This window comes from Dama dama, chromosome 15, assembly GCF_033118175.1.
Source record: "Dama dama isolate Ldn47 chromosome 15, ASM3311817v1, whole genome shotgun sequence".
NCBI classification, from domain to species: Eukaryota; Metazoa; Chordata; class Mammalia; order Artiodactyla; family Cervidae; genus Dama; species Dama dama.
This window is the reverse complement of record NC_083695.1, coordinates 40,480,584-40,508,101: the sequence shown is the minus strand read 5'-3', so window position 1 is coordinate 40,508,101 and position 27,518 is coordinate 40,480,584. Positions and strand designations below refer to the sequence as shown.

The 27,518-nt window shown below is 37.9% G+C and overlaps 1 protein-coding gene across 1 annotated transcript in view; it reads right to left on the bottom strand.

Annotated features, from left to right (window-relative positions):
- Positions 1-27,518, bottom strand: part of NRG3 (neuregulin 3) — a 682,154-nt gene that overhangs the window by 647,497 nt on the left and 7,139 nt on the right. The window contains exon 3 of the mRNA XM_061161321.1: positions 21,734-21,863. Coding sequence (XP_061017304.1) covers positions 21,734-21,863 — 130 coding nt within the window. The remainder of the gene's footprint in view (positions 1-21,733; positions 21,864-27,518) is intronic.

Here is a 27,518-nt window from a genome sequence, read left to right as displayed (position 1 = left end):
CATTAGATTAGAAAAGGTTACCACTTAAACCATGACACAATGCCTTCTTGTCATATAGAATCTTAACTATATTCATACAAAACAGTTCACTGATTATTTCACATAGATTTATATTATAATCTTTCTCATGGATAGATAATAAGAAAATTAATGAAGTGATTTTGTGAAGGTTTTCCTAACACATCCTTCCATTTAAGCCTAGCTTTTTGGAAAGACTCTGACTGAGCTGTCAGTGCCTATGACTTGTCACCTAATACCGTTCTCTGTGCATTTAAGAGCACTGGTGATGTTCCACTATGGTTTCCAGCATTTTCTTCCAAACTGTGGATACCCACTCCACAAATTTTGCTTCTGGCACCCTCTGATCAGAAAACAGGTTAACCAGTCATATTGACCAGAAGACAAACTTTGATCACAAAGTAGTGAAAATGTGAAAAAAAAAAAAAATCCCAGAACTGATTAAACAAAATAGCTCATTTGATTGCCACTATGATCCTGTAAGGCAGGAGACCTGGGTTCAATTCCTGGGTCAGGAAGCTCCCCTGGAGAAGGGACTGGCAACCCACTCCAGTATTCTAGCAGGGAAAATTAAATGGATAGAGGGAGCCTATTGAGCTACAGTCCATGGAGCTGCAAAAGAGTCAGACATGACTGACAGACTGGGCAGATGAACATGAGGATATCTCTATATAGGCGAAACTATTATTTTAATACACCCTATGAATATTAATGAGCATAAAGTATTCCATTCGATGTGTTCTGTTAAAAAGATTTATACACAAATATTTATCCATACACAATAAAAATACATCGAAATATACTGACTAACTATAGTCTGGTACAAAATAAAAATATTTTTAATAAACTATCTTATTTAATATCAGTTTGGACTGCTAAATCAATACAATAATATGTGGAAAACAAGAAAATTTAATAATGGAAGTCAATAAAGCAAAAGATAAATTATTTTCATTCTGCATGATTACAAGCCTGAAAAAGGCAACAACTCAATTCAAATCTACTGATGTTTAGTTCATAGTTATCTAGATATAAGATAAAAATACAAAAATTAGTACCTTTCCTATACCTACATACACACTTATCTACATCTATATATACTTATCAGCTACCATATACTGTGTGTGTGGGGGGGGGGGGGTGTTAGTCATTCAGTCGTGTCCAACTCATTACAACCCTGTGGACTGTAGCCGCTAGGCTATTCTGTCCATGGAATTCTCCAGGCAAGAAATATACTGGAGTTGGTTGCTATTTTCTTCTCCAGGGGATCTTCCCAACCCAGGTCTCCTGCACTGCAGACAGATTCTTTACTATCTGAGCCACCAGGGACCAAATACTACTAGTTAACCAATTAAAAGATAACATGTTTAAAATTGTCAACAAGGACTGTGGAAGAGGACAGAAATCCATAAACTATCAAGAGTGTACTGCATAACCACTTGAATAAATGCACAGAAATACCACTTATGTGGAAGAAAAAATGAAATATTTACAAAATGAGTATCTCTAGTCAAGAGTCTATGTATTAATAAGAGTCTAATATTAATAGCACTTCTCCCTGGAGGCTGGTATTGCCACTGTCTTTTTTTTTCTTTTTAATCTGGAGTCTATAAATATAATAAAATGGGATTTTATCTCTTTAAAAGTAATATAAATAAAACAAATATAAATCTTAATAAAATGGGTTTTTATCATTTGAGGATATCAAAGTATAGTTGAATAAAGTATAACAGTGAAGAAAAACTAAGTTGTAGTACGAAGAATTAAAACTCATTCAAAAGTTAAGCTAATTAAAGCAATGTGGAATGGCATACAAGAGGAAATATTATTTAAATACCCCCCGCAAAAATGCACACATTTATACACATATACATATGGATACAAATGTAAGGAGCACATTAACATAGGAAAGAAAAGATTTTACAATAATGACCTGGCTGTTTTATCGTTTTTTCAATATAGAAAACAAGCATGTGTTCTGGCATGTCCAGGATAAACCAAGTTTAATCCTATCAGCAATCTGACTGAGCAGGTAGTTATTATCATATCCACTTTACAAATGATAAAACTGACTAGAAAGAAGGTGACTATTCTTAAAGCTAGTGGAGTGATATAAATTTTGTTCTAATGTTTAGTTTTGTTTCATTAGCTCAATTAATGATGCTGCCCAGATGTCCAAACCAGAAATTTGTCAGTCTCTTTGAATGTCCTTTCTCTCAGACCTTTCTTTCCCCTCTAGCAGATAAATCTTGTGATTTGCCTCCTTCAAATCCATCTATATTTCCTCTTTAAATTCTCACTACTAATATTTCTGTAGATCATTGTCTCAATTTTTCTAAATCTAAAGGCTCTGATTCATGCTTTTTTAAGATAGCGCTGGTCCTTAGTCACTGATCAGGGATGTGAACCTCATTTCCCTCCAAAAGTGTTGTTCACTTTTCAGGCAATGAAAATGGAGCAGGGACAAAGACTAGACATTCTCAGAATGGAAGTAAAATGAGCTTGAAGTGAGAATTCTAGGTGTCAGGAATCCACAGTTAACTTCACTCTGTCCTATACCAAACCATTCCTCAGATCCGGACTTCATCCTCAGTGCCCCAGTAGGGAAGCAGAATCTTTAGGAAGAACTACCCTTTCAGTGTGACCCATCACTTGCAGGTGTTTGGAGACAGACAGATGAGGAAATGACTGCCTAATCCTAATGAGCTCTCATCTGTGTTCCTTCTGTTCCCCAGTCATGGGCACTGCTTTGACTTTATTGGTGGCCTCAGTCTTACAGATTGTGCCACTCTGGCATGAATACCAGTACACCAGACCACACCACAGATGGGGAAAATGAAGAGCAAACATCTAGCAGCTCCTTCCCCGGGTTACCCCACAAGAGTACCAGCTGCCTCCTACTCTAGGTTTTCAACTGTACATACTTGGACATTCAAAACTCTCTCCTCTCAACTGGTTTTTCATAGGGTTTGCTCACAATGTTTTTCCTGTGTTGATGCTGTCTTTCCAGAGTTCCTCTAGGCTAACGTTAGGGAAGTTAGAAGCTTTGTTTGCTTGTCACACCATGTGTGATCTTACTTCCAGGATCAGGGATCCAACCCACACCCTCTGCAATGAAAGTCTTAACCACTGGACCACAAGGGAAGTCCAGAAGTTAGAAGTTTAACTATTCCTTCCATTAGTTCTCTCCCCTGCAACTAAAATAATCCTTCTAAACAAACCAGAAAAACAAAACAATTCTCCATAAACAATTGCAGGAAGTTCTCAAGTGTTCTAACATTAGTGGCTGAATACCCAAGATTTTCCATTTCATTGATTGGTCAAATCTTTTTTCCCCCTTTCTAATTCACTCAGTGGAAGACGTTCCATCAGTTACAAGCATTGTTACTCTAGTCTCTGCCACAAGGTGGCACTATTGAGGAACGTGGTAAGGCTTCAAAAGAATTCTACATCCATCAAGCCTTGGAAGCTTTGTTTGCAGAAATCCTGACCTAGAGGGGTTTAGTCTCTCTGCTCCGCAGTATAGGATTTTTTAACTCCCACTCAAAATCGCCAACTAGAGAAGCCATAAGTGAATGTTCCACTATACAGCAATATAAAAGCAGCTCAGCTTCTAGCCTGTGTCCCCACTCCACTCTTTTGCCTTCTCCTACTGTGAGCTCATCTTTGGAGCTGCTGGTGTCCCTTTCTTCTGATAATCAGATTATTCTGTTCTTCCTAGACAAGACCCCTTCACTTTGAATTTGGAGGAGCATGATTTTGGTTCTTGATCTCTCCTCTCCTAAAATACCTTTAGCTCCTTATTACACTGATGGATTGTTCTTGAGAATTCTGCATTCCAAGGGGTTTGGGAAGGGGCGCTCACACACACACACACACACGCACACACAAACACCCAAGCATACAGAGATGCATAAAAATTATTTACTCTTGTCCCATCAGAATGTCTGATACTTTCAAAACTAAGAGAACCAGTTTGCTGCTGCTGCTGCTAAGTTACATCAGCCGTGTCCTACTCTGCGCAACCCCATAGACGGCAGCCCACCAGGCTCCACCGTGGGCTGGAGGAGGCTTGTTCTCCAGGCAAGAACACTGGAGTGGGTTGCCATTTCCCTCTCCAATGCATGAAAGTGAAAAGTGAAAGTGAAGTTGCACAGTCGTGTCCAACCCTCAGCGACCCCATGGACCGCAGCCCACCAGGCTCCTCCGTCCATGGGATTTTCCAGGCAAGAGTACTGGAGTGGGGTGCCATTGCCTTCTCTGAAGAGAGAACAAGTTTAAATTAAAAAAAAAAATGCTAAAAAGGAATGTACTGAGCTTTCCAACACAGAATAAACTGGCAGCTTCTACAGATCTATATAATAGATGTAATAAAGGGAACATGTTACTGGCTTAAAATTCCTTATTCTCTTGTCATTACCTTCAAAAATTCACTTGTTAAGTAAAAACAAAAGTTCACATAATATCTATTTAAAGGATGTAAAGCACCTATTAATCAAAGACACTGGCATGAGATAATAATAAGTGGCAAGCTTATACTTATTAAATTAGCAAACAGGAGCTCACATGCAGGAAAGTTATTCCTGGGTCAAGAGCCATGAAAATGGTCATCCCCTTGGGCCAAGAAATTTCACTTCTAGGTTTCAATTCCAAAGAAGCAGCACATGACAAATATTCTATCTATGCACTAATTTCACTGAGCTACTAGTACAGGCTTGACAGACAGTGAATGCTCAATCAGTGTATACAGAAGGCTAGATGGAAGAGAAAGAATGAAAAGAGAGAGGATGAGAGAAGAGCATTAGAAAATTTCTAAACATGCCTCTAAGGAACACTTTGCTAAACATGAGTACCATGACTACTAGGACAATAGTAGGTAAAGATCAGTGGCTCTCAATGCTGGTTGCTCACTTGAGTTACTTGGGAGCTTTAGAAATATAGACTTCTACAGGGAGAGAGGCAAGAGTACCATGGTCCTTCCATCTAAAGCAGAAGCAGCCCCGCCCCCATCACTTCCACTACCCGGGGCTTCAGATGCATCTGCTCATCCAATCTCCAACCCCTAACATAGATTTGCCTATCCTGTTTAAAAGATGAGAAAGCTAACCTGCAATAGGGTTAAGTGCTTAGAGTATTCTTTACCTACAATCCTTCCTTTGTTTTCCACCCTTACCATGGATTATGGTCTAAAATGTGCCCCCCTCCCCCATTCTGCAAAATTCATCCTAACCCCTAGTACCCCTAGTAGTGGAGACAGGGTCTTTATAGGACAAAGAAAGGTAAATGAAGTCATTAGGGTGGGCTGTCATCCAATATGACTGATGTCCTTATAAGAAGAGGAGATAAGGATGCAAACACACACATGAGACAGACCACGTGAAGACACAGGAAGAAGACGGCCATCAACAAACCAAGGAGAGAGGCCTCGGAAGAAACTGACCTTGCCAACCTTGCTCACAGACTTCTAGCATCCACAACTCTGAGACAATAAATTTCTCTTGTTCAAGTCAAATAGATGTAGATGTAGATGTATACACACAGGAGATGCAGGAGACGCAGGTTCCATCCCTGGGTTGGGAAGATCCCATGGAGGAGGAAATAGCAACCCACTCCAGTATTCTTGCCTGCAGAATCCCATGGACAGAGGAGCCTGGCAGGTTCCAGTCCATAATGTTGCACAGAGTTGGACACACATAAAACAACTTAGCTCACAGTACATATACATACATACATACATATATATATTACAGAAATCCAGATACACTTATTCTGCATGTGAATGTTGAGTTTCCCTGGGTGATTGTACACACAGGTAAGCTTCAAGCCCATGGGCATAGAACTTTACCATCCAAAGCCGGGTCCACAACCAGTAACACCACGGAATCCAAAGGCTTATGAGAAAATCAGAATTTCACAGTCCCACCCTTGACCCATTGAATCTTTGTTTTAAAAATCAACAGGTAAGTACATGAACATGCCAGTCTGTAAAGCACCAGCACAGATACGTAATCAGTTTGCTTTGCACCACCTTTTCTGTGAGATGCATGTCCTTCTTAATTTAGAATTTCATCTTTTGTTCTTCAAAAGACAGAATAGCTATGTTTTCTTCCAGAAAGGTTTGCTCTTTCTGAAATCCCTCTGCTTTTCCTTAACGGAACTTCAGTGAAACACATGGTGTTACTGACAAAGGTGACAATGCAAGAGATCACTCAGTTTCTTCACCTGATCTTAAAACTGGCAGTGACCTTGGAAATTATCTCCAATCATGCTATTTTACAATGAAGAAATTAAGGTTCACAGAAGGTAAGATATGACCCAATGTCACACAGCGAGAAAGTGACACAGCCTAGATTTAGAGTATCATTTCTATAAATCAGAGCTGTCCTTTAACAAAACCTGCTTACCACCATGTTATGTTTACCCATGATGGATTTCTTTGTTTGAAAATAGTATTTTTTTTAAAAAGCCTTAGATAAATTATCATGGTTGAACCAAATTCCTGGGGAAATGTGATTATTGTCAACTTTTAACAAATATTGTATACATTACTCTGAATGATGCAAAGAACATTTCCCTTCAACTTGAACCTTTCTCCTTGGAGAAACTACTAATCGTCCACCCTAAACCTACAAATCACAGATGTGGTATATAAAATCACCCTGATATAATAGAAACCTGATAAGGCACTGGCTTATAAAATGGCTGTGAATGCAATGGGTATAGGATGATATCACTTTGCTGGTACCCAGGGATTCTCATTTAGCACATATGTGAATTAATAAGCTAACTAGTAGAGATATATAAGGGTTCCCAAAGTGTCACAAACATATTCTCAAGTATATGCAGAAAATCTTGCTCTGATATAATTATTGAACTGCATATGGGTGGAGGATATACCATACTGACAGAATTATGAAAAGCCCTCTAAGATAGGGGTTAGGGTTGCATCCTGTGCTGGGCAGCCCAACAGACTTAGTTTCTCACTTCTCTAAGTATGACCTCTAGGCCAGCAGCATAGGCATCACCTGGACCATTATTAGAAACACAGATCCTGAGTCCCATCCCAGGCCTACTCTACATGAATCTTCAGTTGAACAGAATTTCCAGAGGATTCACCCACTTATTAAAGTGTGACAAGTCTCACTGCTTCCCTAATTTGTCTCCATATTGGAGTCATCTGAATGCACCATTGCTTCTTGGGGTCTGTCTCAAAACCTGAGTTAGAAAATTCAGAGAAGGAGCCTGAGAATCTATATTTTTAAACTTTCAACCTTCATGATTTTACAACAGTGTAAGTTTGACAAGTTTGGAAGATGAAGAGCTTGAGAGTCCAACAGAGCTGCGATTGGTGCTCAATCCTTCCACCTACTAGCTGTTTTTGAAGAAGCTACCTGCCCTCTCCAAGATTCCTTCTTGCCATCAAATGGGAATAGGACATTGTTTTGCAGATTTAATATGAGGACTAGACAGGGAATTAGGAAGTAGTGCAGAAAAGCTAAGATTTCTGCCTTGCACTTGGTAACTGTAAAATGGAAGATGACAATTAGCATTTTTTTCTCCCTATTAACACCTCACATTTGTCCTCTGAAAAATGCAGATAGTAGGTATGGTCTAGGCTTGTTTCATTCATAAAATTTTTTTTTTAACGAGTAGGTGGCAGGTTCCAGAAGCAAAGATGAGCTCACAGGCTAGTGAGAGAGTCAGGCAGCTGCACAGGAATAATATAATAGAAGTTCTGTTCACAAGTGAATCATTTCATACATCCAGATAATGTTTCAGTTAGCTTGTGGGGGGAAGAGATCAAAGCTACTATTTAATATCATTAAAATAATCATTATTTCTTTCACATATGCTAACCCAGGCAGAAAGAAAAGAGCTTTCCAGAGCACTAAAAACAAAACCTTGTCACAGACAGTAAGGCTTCCATGTGACTTCAATTGTGACTATAAATTAGCCCGAGAACAACCCAAACTGTAGAAAAATTATGACCTTATTTAATGCAAATGCTTTATCAGCTCATCCTTTCTGCCAATTCTTTCCAGCTTATTGTTTTTCACTCTCCATTGTTCTATTATTAGCCTCTGTTTTAAAACTGCTGGAGAATGGTTTTCCTCCAGCTGTGGAGCCTCCCACTAACACACACACCCCTCCTTCCTGAGGCTCAAAGCTGAGAGTTCCTAATTGAATTTCTGCCCTTCAGGAGCACAGGGTCATTGGGATCAATGTGTTGTCAGAGGACTCCAGGGAGGCCAGGCTCAGGGCATGCTGGCCTTGGCATCATTTTAGTATCTCCACACTCCCATTTCGGAGCACTCGCCAGCCTCAAATCCTGGGGTCTGTTTATTTAATGAAGTCTGCTATTGAAATAATAACTTCTTTCTCCAATGTGAGCTATAACTGCGTTTATGATGTGTTTAAATGATAAACTAGTCTTTGGTAATCTGCAAAGTCATCCTGTTTTAGGAACTCTTGCAACCTTTCTTTCTCTGGTTTCTGCCATATTGAAGTGTCAGTATTTATGCCAAAATGCTACCTGACCCCACTGTAAGGGAAACACCATGTGGCTATCTTACTTTGATCTCCTAACCCCATACCAGCTCTGCTAGAGAAAAGAAATACATTTTAAATTGGGGAAATATAGGACATTTTACTTGAACAAGCCAGTATGTATCTTTAAATGTAACTGTCTTACATTCTCCCTGAATAATTCAACAATGATCCATCGTCAAGGCATCTTTGAATAGATATGTTTAATTTGTTAAGAAAATTTTAGTGCTGGAAAACCATTCCTTATACTTAAAATGTTAATAAATTAATTTTTAAAACTACTAAGTTTTCTGCAAATATTTCATATATGTAGATAGAAATTATAAATTAATTTTTGATAAAGAAAATGAATCTTGATTTCATAATTTAATCAAAGTGACACTTGTTAGGTTTGAAAACCATACTCTTGTCTGCTTTTTTCACTCAACATAAAAACTCAGAGTTTCAGGGAATGGAATTTAAAATATCATCACGCCTTAAAAAAAATCAGAAAGAAATTAACCAAGCAATCCCATTTATCATTGCAAGAAAAATAACAAAATACCCAGGAATAAACCTACATAAGGAGCCAAAAGACCTGTACTCAGAAAACTATAACATATTAATGAATGAAATCAAAGATGACACAAACAGATGGAAAAAATATACCATGTTCTTGGATTGGAAGAATCAGTATTGTGAAAATGACTATACTACCCAAAGCAATGGACAGTATTCAGTGCAATCCCTATCAAATCTACAGATTCAATGTAATCCCTAACAAATTACCAATGGCATTTTTCACAGAATTAGAAAAATTTTACAATTTGTACAGGTCCATATAGTCAAAGCTATAGTTTTTCCAGCAGTCATGTACAGATGTGAGAACTGGACCATAAGGAAGGGTGAGCACTGAAGAATTGATGCTTTTGAATTGTGGTGCTGGAGAAGATTCTTGAGGGTCCCTTGGACATTAAGGAGATCAAACTAGTCAATCCTAAAGGAAATCAACCCTGAATATTCATTGGAAGAACTGATGCTGAAATTCTAATACTTTGATCACTTGATGCAAAGAGCTGACTCATTGGAAAAGTCTCTGATGCTGGGAAAGACTGAAGGCAAAAGGAGAAGGGGGCGACAGGGAATGAGATGGTTATAGAGCATCACTGACTCAATGGACATGAATTTGAACAAACTTCGGGAGTTAGTAAAGAACCGAGGAACCTGTTGTGTTGCAGTCGATTAGGTCACAAAGAGTCAGACACGACTTAGCAGCTGAAAAACAACCAGAAACACAAAAGGCCTTGAACAGCCAAAGCAATCTTGAGAAAGAAAAATGAAGCTGAAAGAATCAGGCTCCCTGAGTTCACACTATACTACAAAGCTACCGTAATCAAGACAGAATGGTACCAGCACAAAATCAGAAATATAGGTCAATGGTGCAGGATAGAAAGCCCAGAGATAAACCCATGCACCTATAGTCACCTTATCTTTGACAAAGGAGGCAACGATATACAATGAGAAAAGACAGTCTATCCCATAAGTGGTTCTGGGAAAACTGGACAGCTACATGTAAAAAACAAAAAAAATGAAATTAGAACACTTCTTAACACCATACACAGAAATAAATTCAAAATGGATCAAAGACCTAAATGTAAGGCCAGACACTATAAAACTTTTAAAGGAAAACACAGAACACTCTCTGACATAAATCACAGCAAGATCTTTTTTTGTCCCACATCCTAGAGTAATGAAAATAAAAGACAAAAATAAACAAATGAGACCTAATGAAACTTAAAATCTTTTGCGCAAAGGAAATCATAAACAAGATGAAAAGACAACCCTCAGAATGGGAGAAATATTCAAATGAAGCAACTGACAAGGGATTAATCTCTAAAATATATAAACAGTTCATTCGGCTCAATACCAAAAACACAAACAACCCAATCAAAAAGTGAGCAGAAGACCTAAACAGACATTTCTCCAAAGATGACATACGGATGGCCAAGAGTCACATGAAAAGATGTTCAATGTCATTAATTATTAGAGAAATGAAAATCCAAGCTACCATGAGATCCACCTCACAATGTATCAGAATGGCCATCATCAAAAAAGTCTACAAGCACTAAATGCTAACGAAGGTATAGAGAAAAGGGAACTCTCTTACACTGTTGGTGGGACTGTAAGTTGATACAGTCACTATGGGGAATAGTATGGAGGTTCCTTAAAAAAAAACTAAAAATAGAACTACCATATGACCCAGCAATCCCACTCCTAGGCATATACCTGGAGAAAACCATAATTCCAAAAGACACATGCACCCCAAAATGTTCACTGTAGCACTATTTACAATAGACAGACCATGAAAGCAACCTAAATGTCAATCAACAGATGAATGGACAAAGAAGCTATGATACATATATACAATATTACTCAACTATAAAAAGGAACAAATTATGTCATTTGCCCATTTGTGGATGGACCTAGAGACTCATACAGAGGCAAGTCAGAAAGAGGAAAATTATCTTAACACCTACTTGTCCTATTCAGCCACCCTTGGTGCTTTGAGGACAGAGATCACATATTAAATTTGGATAAATTCCCCCCTGTAATTTCCTCAGCATGCTCCTTCTCTTTGGACATTCACACAGAAGGTGGTTCTGCTCGGCTACAGTTTCCATGTGAGATTCAGGCCCTTTCCCAGGACCTGCTGAGCTAAAAGGGGAGGTACTAAGACAATAGTACCATTTCTGAGAAACATGTGGATATCTAAGGAAGCAGGTGCAGGGCAAGGGGAAGGCAAAGACTCTGTTATTACATCTTAACCAAAGCAAAGCAGGACAGAAGTCAGAGAGAGGGCTTTCTATCTGGCTTTCCTTTTATGCCAACAACGGTAAATAAACAAGTGAGATTAACAGGACAGGAATCTGGATTCTACCTGCTAGCAATGAATGTGTGATCTTGGACAAGTCTCTCTGAAACAAAACCAAGAGCTTAGAATTTTGAAAATTTTAAGATGTTCATTATTTAACTTTCCCATATTTCGATTTGACTGGAACTTTAAAATTCCTCTCTACTCCAGCACTAAGAATACAGCAACTTAGGAGTCATATTACCTAGTGAATGACTTTACTTGATTATTGTTCAGATTATGTGGCCTCCATTAGGGTCAGTAGCAGACCAGATTGACTGTTTAATTGATAAATACTAGTTAAACATATATAATAACATTTTAAGTTGTAAAGTATAAAATATTTAAACACTTTGTAATAAGAAATATTCCTATATCCCAGTGAGCCTTAAAAAAAAGTAATCATACCTTGATACATTTTTGAGAACTGTCTGGACACAAGAGAGGAAATAACTCAAGGAAATAATTCAGAAAAAAAATGATCAATTGCATAAAGAATTTATGATATGAAAGTGATTATTCTTACTTGCATCTAAATAATTTTGAAATCTCCTCCTTGTGGTTTGAAGGGAACTTTTCCCAACAGCAGCTCAATTCTCCATGCCATGGTTGGCAAACAAGAGCAGGCTTCAAAATAAGAAATGAGTAGGTTCTTATCTTTCCAAGTGCAATTCGTATGTTCCTCTCAGAAGCTCTTCTTGGCTTCAGTCTAGTGGGTTTTGGATTCTTCTCTGCAGATATGAGCTATGTACATATAGTTCATATAGATTGGATGCTAACAGATGACAGAACTTGTTACATTGAATTGAACTAGACATGGACCTTCTCAACTGCTCTTCTGATTTCTTCTGGGAATATTCATCACTATATTCCTATTACATGGATCTGGAACATTGACTATGCATAATAAACATTGGGGAATGATGAGAATAATGCATACAGCTGCCATTTATTTTTTAGTTTAGGACTCTGGGAGATGGTGAAAGACAGAGAAGCCTGGTGTACTGCAGACCATGGGGTCACGAAAAGTCAGACACGACTTGGTGACTGAACGACAAAGGAGAGGACAAAACATATATTCTGTACCACTGACATGTGATATATATACCTACAAACACATTCTATATCACTCAAAGGTGACATATCTCCAAACAAGATATTCCCCATACAATGTTATTGTTTTCATTTTTTCCCCATTCCTTATCTTAATGTTATATTTGATTTCTTTAAACTTGCAATGGGGATTGTATGTAAATATACTTGATGAAGATATTTCCTCCAAATTTACCAGTCTGGTAAGGATTTCCTTGCTGAACCAAGTGTGAGTTTAGGTTCCTTCCCAGTGATTATCAGTGTTTATGGCATCCTGTAATGTTAGATTGTGTTGACTGCCTGGTGCTCCAACAAACAAGTTCGGTAAAGGAAGGGACCATTGTTCATAGTTTGCTATTGAATCTCAGTGCCCTGTATTGACTGCCTAATAAGTATAGAAGATGTGTGTGTGTGCGTGCACACCGGTATGTATATAGAATTGATTTTGCTTCAAGCTGTTTTCCTGTGATCATAGAACTACCAGAATAGCTGTGATCATATAAAAAATTAAACAAAGTTGTAGAGATGCATAGCAAGTTAAACTTCAGGAACACTGTCTATGACTTCTTTCCTTAAAACAAGGGGGGCTCGGTTCTCCCATCACATTTTGTCATTTTCACAAATAATAGCTAAGAATACTGAAGAGAACACTAATCGGATGTTGGTATGTATTTAACAGATTACAGATTTGGGGTATGATGGAGAGACCCTGCAGATATTTAGTGACTCTGAGAACTCTTAGCTAACTTGGGGAAAGTGGGAACAGCAATACAGAAGTTGTATAGTATCATGAAATTTATACTAAGAAAATACAGCATTTATGTAGCAAATGGTGGTCTGTTTTTCCACAAAATTGAGTTTTGCTGAAATTAAAATTAGGGCAACCATATGTCCTAGTTAGCTTAGGGCATTGTTGGTTTTATGCTTATTTTACATAAGAAATTATTAAAATTGCCAGTTATATCTTAAACATTTTGCGGTTTTGATGACAATAATATTGTCATTCAAATTATAATATGCTGGATAATTAAATTATGCACATATTAGTTATATATCATTACTGATATATAACAAATACTGATATCTTAGAAGATACTAGAGCTTATATGGGCTTCCCTGGTGGTATTTTTAAGCAGTTGGGATTTTATAATCCCTGGACCAATAGGATTTTAAAGAAAAGATGTTAGTGGAGGGGGTAAGTGCTTTGACCCTAGAGTCAGCTAACTTAGTCTGAGTCCTTACTCCACTGTTGTATAACGTGAGAAATGCCCTTGGCCTCAGTCATTGCTACTTCCCTCCAGGGCTGCTATGGGTGCCCGACACATAGGATGCATCATATAGGCATTCCCTGGGTTTATTCTATCAGGTAGATTTGCATATGCTTTTCCACTTAGGGAGTATAGTTATTGGAGTATACACAAAGACTGACATCTTGGTGTATGTGTAGACAAAGGTACCACAGACCCTGCTGGGCAGTTTCTTCAGGCAGACATTTGCAAAACGTTCTCAGATCAGTACAGTGATGGCTCAGATGTTCTGCCCAGCAGGGTCTGTGGTACCCTGGTTAGTGTGGTTCACATCCGTACAAACAGTCCATCACTATTTAAAATGATACTTATGGATATACACTCTTAGTTATTTAATTAAACTTAGTTAAATAACCTATCCTCCACTTGAACTATGGCATATGCAAATCACAGCATTCTGGTGGTGCAGAAGCTCCCAGACTGCCCCAACCAAAACAGAACTGTGACCCGCTACCTGCAGGAAGCAAATGCCTGGAGAGGCAGAACCAGGGCTGTTGTAGAGAAAATACGTGAAGGGTCCTCCACCTGAATGGTACGAAGAATAAGAGGGGATTCCTCTCTTCATGAATTGTCAACAGAGAGAATTCCCCTAACAAAAGATGGCCTCTTGTTCCTGCTTTTCTCCTAAATTTACTGCTTGAATAGCTACAATGATCCTTGATTCTGAAAAGTGTTCTTGCCCATGATCAGGTATTATTGTGTTTTTAAATAAGTCTCTGAGTGAGTTTTCTTTAACTTACACTGGTAGGTCTAAGCTGAACTCTGTGTGCTGGGAGACTGCGTACCCACCTCGAAGCCCTGGTACAAGTCAAGTGATCTCCCCCTTTTGAGCCTAAGACTTCTCTTAATGAAATAAGCAGATGAGACCCACTCAATTTCTCTCATAGGATTCCAGCATACATGCTTTTTTTTGGTTTCAACATGGGTAGAAAAGAGGAAGAAGAATTATATGTTCTAAATGTGTAATGTCTATTATATATTTAGTGTTTTTCTAATGCTGCTGCTTTCAATTCTAGCATCAACATTTTGGGGGCAGGTATTAATGTGTCTGGTTGGCTGGCACATATATGTTCTCTCTCTCTCTTTTTTAAATAGAAGACTGAAGTTTCTGATTAAATGACCAGGCAAAAACACACACAGCCAGCATAAAGCCAAATAGAGCCTTTAACTCAAGTATCTTCATCTTGAACACCCACATTTGCCTCACATACCTCTTACCCTAAATCATGTGAGAAAGCAATTTAAAAACACAAATGGTTCTGATACAACAAAAAAACCCCAATCATAAACAACTACCTAAAGAAACCATTTCATGCCTTAAGGAGAGCTGCTAATCAAGTAATGAAATATTAAAGTTAAATTAAAAAAAAAAAAAACCTATGGTTATCAACTAAAAGATGTGCTGTTATTCTTTATCAAATGTGCTTTTCTGGTCTTCTGGTATTTCGGTAGCCCTTTAAGTAACACCAGCTCTGGTGGAATGTAAACAGTTTAAACTGGAAGAAGTAAACCTCTGCCTAGGAGTCCTAAAGTTGCAAAACTACATTCACTGTGTTGTTGTTCTTGGTTTGTTTGCTTTCTGAGTTAATGAGACTATTTTGATAATTGTCATCCACAGAAAAGAAACAGATGCATGGTGATTACTTGGCTCACTTCTTCTTGACAAGGGCAGTCAGTAGACCACCTAGTATGAACATGGCTGCTGCAAATTACTCAAATTACGTCTGGGCTGTGGCTAACATTTTCCTGAGCACAATTATCTGATGAACTTGAAAATGCTTCCAAGGCTCTTCACCCTGCTATTCAATTCCACTCCACTGAGACTCTGCCACTAGGCTTGGATTTATAGACATTTCGGCCTCCATCCTCTCCCATCAATGGAGCTTAGGGATGTGTGCCAAAACCCCATCTCCATTCTGACTTGCTACAACCACAGGGAATTATTAGTGGCCACTCTCAGAGCACTTACTGGAGAAACTTATGATAAAGAGGATCTTTCCTGGGTGGAAGAGCTAATGAACTTCCAAAGTGATGCAGCAAAGCACTGATAGGGATGGTCCTGTAATTTTATATAGTATATCACAGGGATATCGTTACATTGTGCCCAATCAATTCAAATAAAAATGCAAGCTTTGATTTCAAAACCTACTGAAGCAGAACTAGATACAGTGAAGAACAGCATCTCCTGGTCGGGCTCTCCTCCTCTTCCAAACCCCCCCCTCTTCCACTCACCAACTCCTAGGAGCATTTTCCCCAGCTAGCTGTACATTCCATCAGCACTTTTATGGAAGTACTGCCTCGGGCAATCGTTGCTAGTGGACTGCTTGCCTCTCTTTCCAGCAGTTCCACAAGTGATTCAAGCATCTTCAAATGAATTGCTTGATAGATTTCCAAAATGATCACTACAGGTCAAATTTAGCTCAAATGTTATGCTTTCCAAAGTTCTGAAAATCCATTTCTGTAGCAAGGCTGGTGCAACATTTAATGAGCTTCAATTCAGAAGAGACACATCCTTTTAACTTGAATTTGGCCTCAAAACACGTTTGGTCCATTCAAATGCCTAGCAGTCTTTTCAGTTACAATGCCTACTACTTTCAGCTCCAGTGAAATATGTTACAAATGGCACCATTTCCAAAGTTCTGAAAATTTCTAGAAATGGCATAAAAATAAATATATTAGAGAATACCCTTTTATTCAGGATACTTTGATTCAAGGTGTTTCTAGTACTTCCTTTCCTTCTCTACTCAGCTTAATTTCTACAGAATGTATCGTCCCATTATTCAATCCATTTTTTTGATGTTTCAAAACACACAAATTCAGAATAGAAAATTATTATAAAGAGCATAAATGAAAATTTAATAAAAGGAGCAGACACATCCTAACAAATTTTATAGTGTTTAATCTAGAATGGCTTACTTGAAAGTTCTCTTATCAGCCTAATAATAGCGAATTATAATGACCTTCATTTAACAAAGACAGGGACACTATCTTTCTTAATGGAAAGATGAGAAGCATGGGTCAAGTGTCTTAACCAGATGTTATGTAAATGAAATACATGTGCAATGTAATGATCTTGGAAACCTCAGGGTTCAAAGAAGACAACAGCTATAAATCCTATTAGCCTTTTTATTTAGTTATTTTTCAGAACTGGATTGCTATTTATGTTCATTTTTATAGTTCTACATGCTGATTTTTGTATATAACATGATATAACGAGCATTTTCATAGTCTTAAAATTATGAAAATTCAAGTTATGTTGAATTCATCCATGGTATAGATATATTCTGAATTATATAGACATCAAAATTCAAGTTTTCTTTGTTTTGCTATTACAAATCCTATAGTGAGTGCTCTTAAAAACAAATATACATATACATTTCTCTAAGCTAACTCTTAGAAAAAAAATGTAAAGATACAGAAACTGATGCATCACCTACAGAAGATGTTTAACAAAGTACACTCCATCGAGTTTAGTGAATGAGATGATGGTTTTTACTGCATCCTTGCCAAACTACTTTTAAACATCATTATAATATATGATAAGCAAACAAACAAGTTAATTTGCATTTCTCTGTGAGACTGAGTATTTTTCATGTTTATTGGTTATTTGGATTCCATTTCAAGAGAAGAGGGTGTTCCTGTCTTTTGCCCATTTTCCCACCGAGGTTTAATTTTAGTGTTACTCTTATCGATCCATGTGACTTCATCAAAATATCACTTCCTTGCCATGCTTATTGTAGTTTACTGACACTTCTTTCAATTTTGTTTCTGACTTATGACATTCAGATAAAAAAAAAAAAAGCTGCATCAAGGTTGTTCATTTTTCCTTTCATTGTTTTTTGCTCATTGCTTTTTTCTTTTATCTTCAATTGCTGATGTAAAGGAATATATAATTTTATTTACCATTTTCTCTAATACTTTATTATATTACCTTTTAAATTCATTAACAACTTTTAGTATAGAAGAAGTAAAAATTCAACTTTGATGTTTTACCTGATAAGTCAACCACATTTACACAAAAACCAGACTCATTTTCCCAATTTATGAATATTTCTTTATTCTGCACTAACCTCCACAATACAAAAGGTTCTGCTTTTACTAATCAGCCAACCAATGATCTGTGACTTAAATTGTAAATTTAGCAATACCAGGTTTGCCAATCTATTTATTATTCTTTAAAACCTATCACGTTATTTTAGGATCTTGGTGTTCCTCTTAAATTTTCATTAGTTTGTGTTATAATTTCTAACTATCTTCACTATAAATAGTTTTTGCAAAGATTTGAAAATGCACTAAAGACTGAGAAAATAACAAACAGAAAACCATGAAGTGCCCCTTATAGCAAGAATTTGCAGTTTGGAGCACACACTTTCAGGATCTCTATCAGGAAGGATGGGAAATTTTAGGTAATTTTCATTTTTTGTTACTACTCTTCCTTGGCAAGGAAACAAAATTGTTCCACCATGATCGCAACATGGGAAAAAACATACCTTGATTCAGATCAGTGGGATTGCAATTTATTTTTAAAATACTAAAAATACATATATAATCTTAACTTGTCTTAGGTTTGAATGTTTAGGCTTTGCATATGTGTAAAAAGCAAACTACTTAATGAGCTAGATGCAGGTGTACCCATTAACACTGTTGCTCCAATCTACTAACTTGTGGTTTCTTTAACCTATGACATAATCTGCTTAGTAAAACATCAGTAACATAGCCCCGGTAGCATGCCAGTCACATGAAAGTCATTTCTCTTGTTTTCTTTCTTTCCTGAAGATGAAGTATTTCACTTACTCCAAGTGCATTACAAACTGCAGTGCCATTTAATTCAGAAGTTCATTTCTGTATTTATTTATTCAACAGTATCTTGGTGATAAGAGATGCTCAATAAACATTTGTCGAGTGGAGGAGAATAAATGAAACATATTAGAGCACTGTACAAAATGGCACATTATGAATAACTACATTGGAATTCTTAGAAGTGGCTGAAGCAGGAACAAATGCAAGCCTTTTATTCACAGCAAAGCCTGGGAGATGAATCGCTGACACATGCGATGTGTGATTTATTCATATACACTACTAGGAGATTTATAGGCATCTATTAACCTACTCGAGTTCCAGTCCTGTCTTAGGCTGGTCTTTTGTCATGATTAGCTATGTTGTGACTCTATGTTAAATAACAGGTTGTCTGTGCTGAAATATGCACGAAATATGAAGACAGAGGCCAAAATTATTACACATTTCCAGCCAAACCACAGATATACCTTTGCTTGTCTATGTTTTAAAAAAATTAGACATGTACACATGTGCAAAAGAAAAGGATTTTTTTTTTTCTGGACCTGAGATCCACTGTCACAGATTGGATTGTGTCTCCCAAATAACTCATATGCTAAAGTGCTAACCTTTAGGACCTCAAAATGTGACCAAATTTGAAGAGTCTACAGATGCATTCAAGTTAAAATAGAGCCATTAGCGTAGACCTTAATCCAATAGGACTGGTGTCCTTTTTGAAAAAGCAGATTTGGATAAAGACTTGTACAGAGGAAAGAACATGAAAAGGCACACAGAAAAGTTCGTCATCCATAAGCTGAGGGGAGAGGCCTGGAAGAGATCCTTCCCTTGTGGCCCTTAAGGAAACAACGCTGCTGATACCCTGATCTTAGACTTCGAGGCTCCAGAAACTGTGTTAAAATATACTTCTGTTGTTTACATCACCCAGTCTGCAGTACTAGGCTACAGTTGCCCTAGCAAACTAATATACCCATGAACTTAACAGCGAATATAGCAAGGATGTATGTTAAACAATAGGAATTCTTGTTTTGTTTTTGACATTCTCACTGTTGGAAAAGATAAATCAGACCTGCCTGCACATAGTGGCGGGGCCTGATCTGAAGCTTCCCTGGGGTAAAACACCATCGAAAAACACCATCACCGCCTTAGCTAAGACTTCTGATTCATCCCTTCAATAAATTATAAATTCAAACTTATTTGATGGCACTATCTGTTACACATGACACCACTGGATTGGCAAAGGCAACAGTAACACATGGTTGGATATCTATAAGAGAATGGAGGCACTTTGTGATTTGAAATGATAGCTCATTCTTGGCTTTTCTTTTGAGGTCTTCAAGTCACCTATGTCTTTTCTACCTGTATCTGCACTGATCTAATAAATACAGCAAGAGAAGAGAAATGTGGAAAGGAACCTCTCCCACTGCCTTTGATCCCTAACTCAGGTTTACAGAGAACATAAATGGGTTGTAAGTTTTGTAAATGAAGTCAGTGTAATGGCACCCACGTCACATGAAAGCCACCATGTGAAGGGTGAAGAAAGGCCATGGGCTACATGGTGGCTTTTACAGAGATCAGCCACTATCATTGATCAGTTCTTCCAAACCTGTGTCACTGGCCACTATAGCACCTCATACCCCCATCCTCTTGAACCAAAGCTGGCTTGTGGAGCCAGGCAGGATTTGCTGACACATTCTAAGTTCAAAACCATAAGACACATTTCTCTGTGCCATCTTAATAAAACAACATGGAATAAAGTTTTATAATAGCAATAGCAAGAGAAGAAAGTCATAATTTTCCATGCTTCACGATTCAGAATAATTAATTTAATAACTGTGTCATATGAGAAGAGTAAATAAAGAGAAGGAAAGGGGTGTGGATATATGTAATCACTGAAGCATATACAATTGCAAGGAAAAACAAATTACCAGGGTAGCGCTGAAAATAAAAGCTCTGTGGGAAGTATTTTTTGGATGTTAATTTGATTCTTCTATGGAGGCTTAAAGCTGCAGTGTCTACAAGACCAACTATTTATCTCCACTTGTTTTTATTTTTAGCAGTTATATAACCTTATGTCTCTAAAAACCAATTATACACCTTCTTGATCTCCACCAGGAATTTTCCCTGAGTAGTTCTCTACCTAGACTATAACAGGACTATGATTTCATTTACAGCATCTTGCTGGAGAATATTTCATCATCAGAGGTGTTAAAAAAAAAGGGGGGGGGGATTGAAATTAGTCAACAGGGGCAGAATCAGAATAAGATGTGGTTTTCTCTGGACACAGTTATAGCCTCTGGAGTTTGGTTCACAATAAACATTGAGGCTCTAGATCTTAGATGAGCAGTTTGCTTTGTCATGTCACAATCTGTAGGTCACCAGGAAGAGACTCTTTCTGAGTATGAGCATATGTAACTAAATCCCACACCAAAAATATAGATTTCTAAAGTGAATAAAAAATTATTTCTATTAAATTGTTACATATGAAAGAAAATCTTCCTTTACTTGAGCAGGTAAAACTCGTCTTGTCTGTTTAAATTCAGTTTTATCTTCCTCAAATACTAAGGATACCAGCCTTGTTCTTCCCCTATTAAGACTGTTGATTCTGCCATTCCAGCACCAGACTATGTGCATCACTTTGTGTTTCTCGAGCTCTTTTGAACTCTGTGGGAGAAGGTGAGGGTGGGATGTTGCGAAAGAACAGCATGTATATTATCTATGGTGAAACAGGTCACCAGCCCAGGTGGGATGCATGAGACAAGTGCTCGAGCCTGGTGCACTGGGAAGACCCAGAGGAATCGGGTGGAGAGGGAGGTGGGAGGGGGGATCGGGATGGGGAATACGTGTAAATCTATTGCTGATTCATGTCAATGTATGACAAAACCCACTGAAAAAATAAATAAATAAATAAATTTTAAAAAAAAATCATACCTGATCAATATAAAAAAAAAAAAAAATAGAATGTTGATTCTGCCATTCCAGCACCAGACTATGTGCATCACTTTGTGTTTCTCGAGCTCAGCACTGATTTCCATCTCCAGGCCTCTCTGAGGACCTACCCTGACTGTCAGTCGCCGCAGGCACTTACCGACAGTGTTTATGGGATCCGGTCAAGGTTTCAATCACAAAGCACTCGCCATCGTTGAGACAGTAGGCAAGGTCCTTGTCTCGGCAGGGTTTGAAGTGCTCGGATCTCTCCGTGGAATATGTCGTTGTATCTGTCATGAGGAACACAATGAAATACTGTCAGCAGCTCATTCTGACACCCCAGATCCTGTCATTGGCCTGGATCTATGCCCTGAGACCTTCTCGTGACCGCTGACCTTAGGAACTAGACAGACGGGATGAACCTCTCAGTGGACTGATAAAAACACAACTGAGTATGACCATTTAATACACTGAATGTTTATGTCCCCACAAAATTCATATATTGAAACCCAGTGATGGTATTAGGAGGTGGGGCCTTTGGGAGGTGAGAAGGTCTTGAATGGGATTAATGCTCTTGTAAGAGAGACCTCAGACAGCTCCTTCACCCATTCCAGTCATATGAAGACACAGCAAGAAAACAGCCCTCTATGAACTAGAAAGTCCTAATCAGACATGGAATCCACAGGCATCTTGACCTTAGACTTTTCAGCATTCATAACTACGAGAAATAAATTTCTGTTGTTTTTACACCACCGTGTCCATGGTATTCTGTTATAGTAGGTAGGACTAAGACAATTACTGGATTCACCTGTCTTATTTTTCCACAAGATTTTAACAATTGGAATCACTCTAGACAAGTCCCATCAGTGGATACATTAACAGCAAAAGCTGAATGACCCTAGAATCAAAAACCTCAAATTAGCTTTCATTAATTTCAATGTTAAGAAACATGTTGTATTAAAGGATTGAATACAATCCTTTTGGTGTATTCTTTTTATTGTTCTGCAGTGTCATTAAACATCTGATCAACGCACATGTCCTGTGACTCTTCTGTGGATCCAGTGTCAGTTTCTATGTTCTGTTTATTTTTTAGTTACAGCTGTAATATGCTAATAGCTAAGGCAATTATTCTTTCACTTTCTCCTTTTATTATGTACTTAAAATGCAAATGTTCCAAATTCTGAAATAGAATCTCAAATGTAAAGAATGTTTCTGGTAAATATTTAACAGGACTAAATTACTGCCAATTTTTTAGCATTATCTTGTATGTGCTTTTTAAAAATCATAATCATAAAATCATAAAAACATTTTTATATTAAGTTATATCTCTATATCAGGTTCCTAAATATGAAACTAATAATAAGCATGTGCTTTCTACTGGATGAAGAAATCTGTTAGAGCATGGAGACATTCTTGTCTCAGAGTTTTAAGCAACTGAAATATTAGCACCAATTTCATTACAACATTCAAGAAAAAAAAAGAGTATGTAAAAAGTCAAAGATGAATACATGATTCAGCATGTAAGCTCTTAATTTCCTTTATATGTGTGTGCTTAGTCGCTAAGTCGTGTCTGGCTCTTTGCTACCCCATGGACTGTAACCTGCCAGGCTCTTCTGTCTATGGGATTTTCCAGGCAAGAATACTGGAATGCGTTGCCATTTCCCTCTGCAGGGAATCTTCCCGACCCAGGGATCGAATCCACACCTCCTGCATTGGCAAGCAGATTCTTTACCACTGAGGCACATGGGAAGCCTTCCTTTACATAGATATAGATTAATAATAATGTTCAACAGCAAGGGCCATTGTACCAGCTTGCTAACCGGAGGTCACAATGAGCCTCTTTCTGCCTATCATCCAAATAAAGGGGAGAGTTATTACGCAGGAAGAAAATTTACTCAGATTCTCCCAACACCTAAAAAGCCTCAATGAGCCCCTTTCCCACAGGAATAACTCCAGAAGCACAGAGGCCATGTAGAATTTTGCCTGCCCAACCTCATCTTGCATCCTAAAACATACAACCTCATTTCCAACTCTTATCCTATCTCCCCAATACCAGAACTATAACTGACCCTTTTTCCTGGGCCATCTTTTTGTTTGCTGGAAAACATTCAGAAACCCTTCAGAGCTTATATCATCTTCCCTTTGTGTCCCTCAGCACCTTTTATTGTTTGCATCACTGTATTCAATGCTGAAAGTAGCCACTTGTTTACACATTTATCTGTTTCTTTGTTCTGAGTTCCTTGAGGTCAGAGGTTGAGCCTTAATCAGAATTGGTGCTCAGTAAAAAATGTCTTCAATAAATCTGACAACTTGAATATCACTAAAGTTTAAATGTCACTGGCAAAAGATATGATCATAATAGAAATCATTATCATATAAAAAGTAATACCTATCTTACAATAAAGTTAGACATAACTTAACATTCATTTTATCATTCTAGTATACTCATTTTAATACTGATAAACATTGCAAAAAAAAAAATGCCTTCAGATTCACACAGACCTCCACTCCTACTATTCATATACCTTGAGCATTGAAAAATCCACTTCTAATCTTTTCTTAGTGTTACAATGGGAACTTTTTCTACTTCAAAATATCTGCCTGTTAACATACTTCAGCTTGCACTAAAGGCTCTGCAAAAGACTTTTTTGGTTTGTTTTCTAGGAGATCTCCTCTACAGGGAAGATTTGTTATTCCAGACAGTTCGTGATAAACAGTTACACAGAATCAATTTCTCTTTCTATGGGAATATTTAAGATTCAAGAGCTCTGAGCCAAAAATTCATTATGAACCAGCATACAGTTGACTGCTACTCTGCTGAAGTATATTAATTCATGATCAGTTAGTTAAGTTTTCCTTTAATTTCTTATTATCTATTTATTGATATTCACTGATCATTCCTCTAAGAACAGCTTTTCATTAACATAACCTACAGCATAAAAAGTGAGATCCTTATTTTACAATCAGTGGTTCTAACAAGTTACAGACTCCATGAGCAATACAATGGCAAAGCAATTACAATCACTTAGTTTCCATCTGACAACTACTGTCTCCAGTGGTTACCACCCAATTCTGCCAACCGCTTTTCCCATTACGTTACCATCCATCAATACAACACACAGGATCAGAACCAAGTAAAATACCTCTGCAAAAGTCTGAGGTAGGAGAGGACAGAAATGTCAGGTATAACGTGCCCTCACATTTTCTATTTTCATAGCTTAGAGAATCTGAAGTTTGAGCAAGCTCCAGGAGATGGTGAAGGGCAGAAAAGCCTGGCACGCTGCAGTCAATGGAGTCACAAAGAATTGGACACAACTGAGCGACCAAACAACAACATATGCTTATTCCTCACCCTGACTTGACTAGATTCTAAAAAACATAAAGTATTTTAAATAATTTGATACACAATAGAACACTAGGCTTGATCCTTCTATAGATAAATGAAATGCAGGTGTCAATATTTGAAATCGTAACAATTTACCTGTGCATTTCACTATATAGTATCCATATAGCCCTAGTCACCTAAAATCACAGAGGTATTGGGAAAGGTAAATCAAATTCACCATAAGGTGAAATTTTATACTTGTAAGGCATCATACCAAATATGTGGGTAGAAAGATAGAAAATTGCCTTAATGATATCACTGACTTCTATGCTTTCTCTTAAGATCACCTACATACTTTTGTACACTAAATCATATGTATACTGTGTCTAAATCACTGTTAGGCTATTACTTATGAACAAACATAGTCCAACAGAGACAGTAGCAATTTGGATGATACCCTCTGAAATTTATAACTATGCTTAAAAGTATATACATATATGTAAGCTCAGTCAGTTGTGTCTGAATCTTTGCAACCCAATGGACTATAGCCCCCCAGACTCTTCTGTCCATGGAATTTTCCAGGCAATCATATTGGAGAGGGTTGCCATTTCCTTCTCTAGGGGATCTGCCCAACCCAGGGATCAAACTCCTAAATCCTCCATCTCCTGCATTGGCAAGTGGATCCTTTATCACTGTGCCACCTCCATATATGTAGCACACACATATGGAAGTCCATCCATATATGTTTACATTTGTTTTTGACATATTAAGTACATCACAAACATAAAATAGATAACTGCAGCATATGGTACTATTTTGTCATGTTTTAAAAGTTTAAAAGTGCATCTTCTCTTTCTAGGAATGATATCTGGTAAATAAAATTGTTACAGAGTTCTCTTTGTATTCAAAAAATTACAGGGGTAAAGGTCCAAGCAAGTAAACTAGAAGAGATCAAATAGTCCCATAAATTTGGATTTGTCTTCCAAGATGCTCCCTTACTCCAAAATACTTCCTTATCAGGCACCTCTCTCCCACATTAGCTCATGAGCTCCACATCTTACTGGATCAGGAGCTTGTGCAGCAGTTCTTCACATCTCTGATCCACAGCCCTACAGATGGCCTGGGGCTTCCCTTGTGGCTTAGCTGGTAAAGAATTCACCTGCAATGTGGGAGACCTGGGTTCGATCCTGGGTTGGGAAGGTCCCCTGGAGAAGGGAAAGGCTACCCACTCCAGTATTCTGGCCTGGAGAATTCCATGGACTGTATAGTCCATAGGGTTGCAGACAGTCAGACACGACTGAGAGACTTTCACTTCACTTCACTTCACAGATGGCCTGACACAGGTGCACAAATAGTTGTTTATAGAAGAATGATCTTTTTATAACATGAGTGTTTTTCTAAATGTTCTATATAGTCAAGTGTAGACACTTTGTTATCATCATAAAAGAAAAATTCTAAACGAATAAATGTTTAAAAGTTACGAGATGAGAAGAGTTCCAAAAGCAATTTAGGTAAAGTGCTTAGAATTTTATAAGAACAGAAAACCAACTCCACAGACTGGAGACAAAGAGAGGAGGAAAAAATAAGTAGGAAAAATATTCTGAAAGAGCATGAAGGGGAGTCCCTTGAATTGCAAGGAGATCAAACCAGTCATTCCTAAAGGAAATCAACCCTGAATATTCACTGGAAGGACTGATGCTAAGCTGAAACTCCAGTACTTTGGCCACCTGAAGCAAAGAAACTGACTCATTTGAAAAGACCCTGATGCTGGGAAAGACTGAAGGCAGGAGAAGGGGACAACAGAGAATGAGCTGGTTGGATGGCATCACTGACTCAATGGGCATGAGTTTGAGCAAGCTCCAGGAGTTGGTGATGAACAGGGAAGCCTGGCGTGCTGCAGCCCATAGGGTTGCAAAGAGTTGGACATGACTGAGCAACTGAACTGAAGGCTTAAGATGAATGGAGATGGTAGTAAGGATGGGCCTTCCAAGCATCTGAGCAAAGTTCCAGGTCTGAGGTCAAGGATGTGTGGTTGCTAGTTTGATAAACAGCACCCATTCACTTGGGACCACAAAGGCTATGCAACTATCCAGACCATTCACCTGGCACTTGTTTTACGTAGTCAATGTGTTTTCCTTTTTATTTTTATGGGTTTTGGTCTCTTTGGAGATCAGGAAGAGTATTTTGCTTTTAAGTTCTGCATTCTTTCCACATCACGTAGCATACATAGTAAGCAATCAGTACAGTAATTAAATGCACAGTGGGAAATGGTGGTGGTTAATTCATTAAAGGCAAAATGGGAAGAAAATGTAAGGCTGGAAGACAGAAGTCCCAGCAGATTTTGCAATGAAAGTTAATTTATTAATGAATTAAAACAATGACTGCTTTTCTCCCCTAAGTACTAACTTGAACCTGAATATTACTTATGAAGGTTTTCTCTTTTGCCAGCACAACACTGCATACTGTGGGAACACAGATTTTGTTGCAGAACAAGAGTGCTAAGTGGGCTATTACAGATAATAATTGTAGCAGATAATCAGAGAAAGGGAGAGCTTAATTCACGCTGTAGTTATCTCTAAAGGCTTCCCAAAGGGTTGGCATTGGAGCTACATCTTGAATG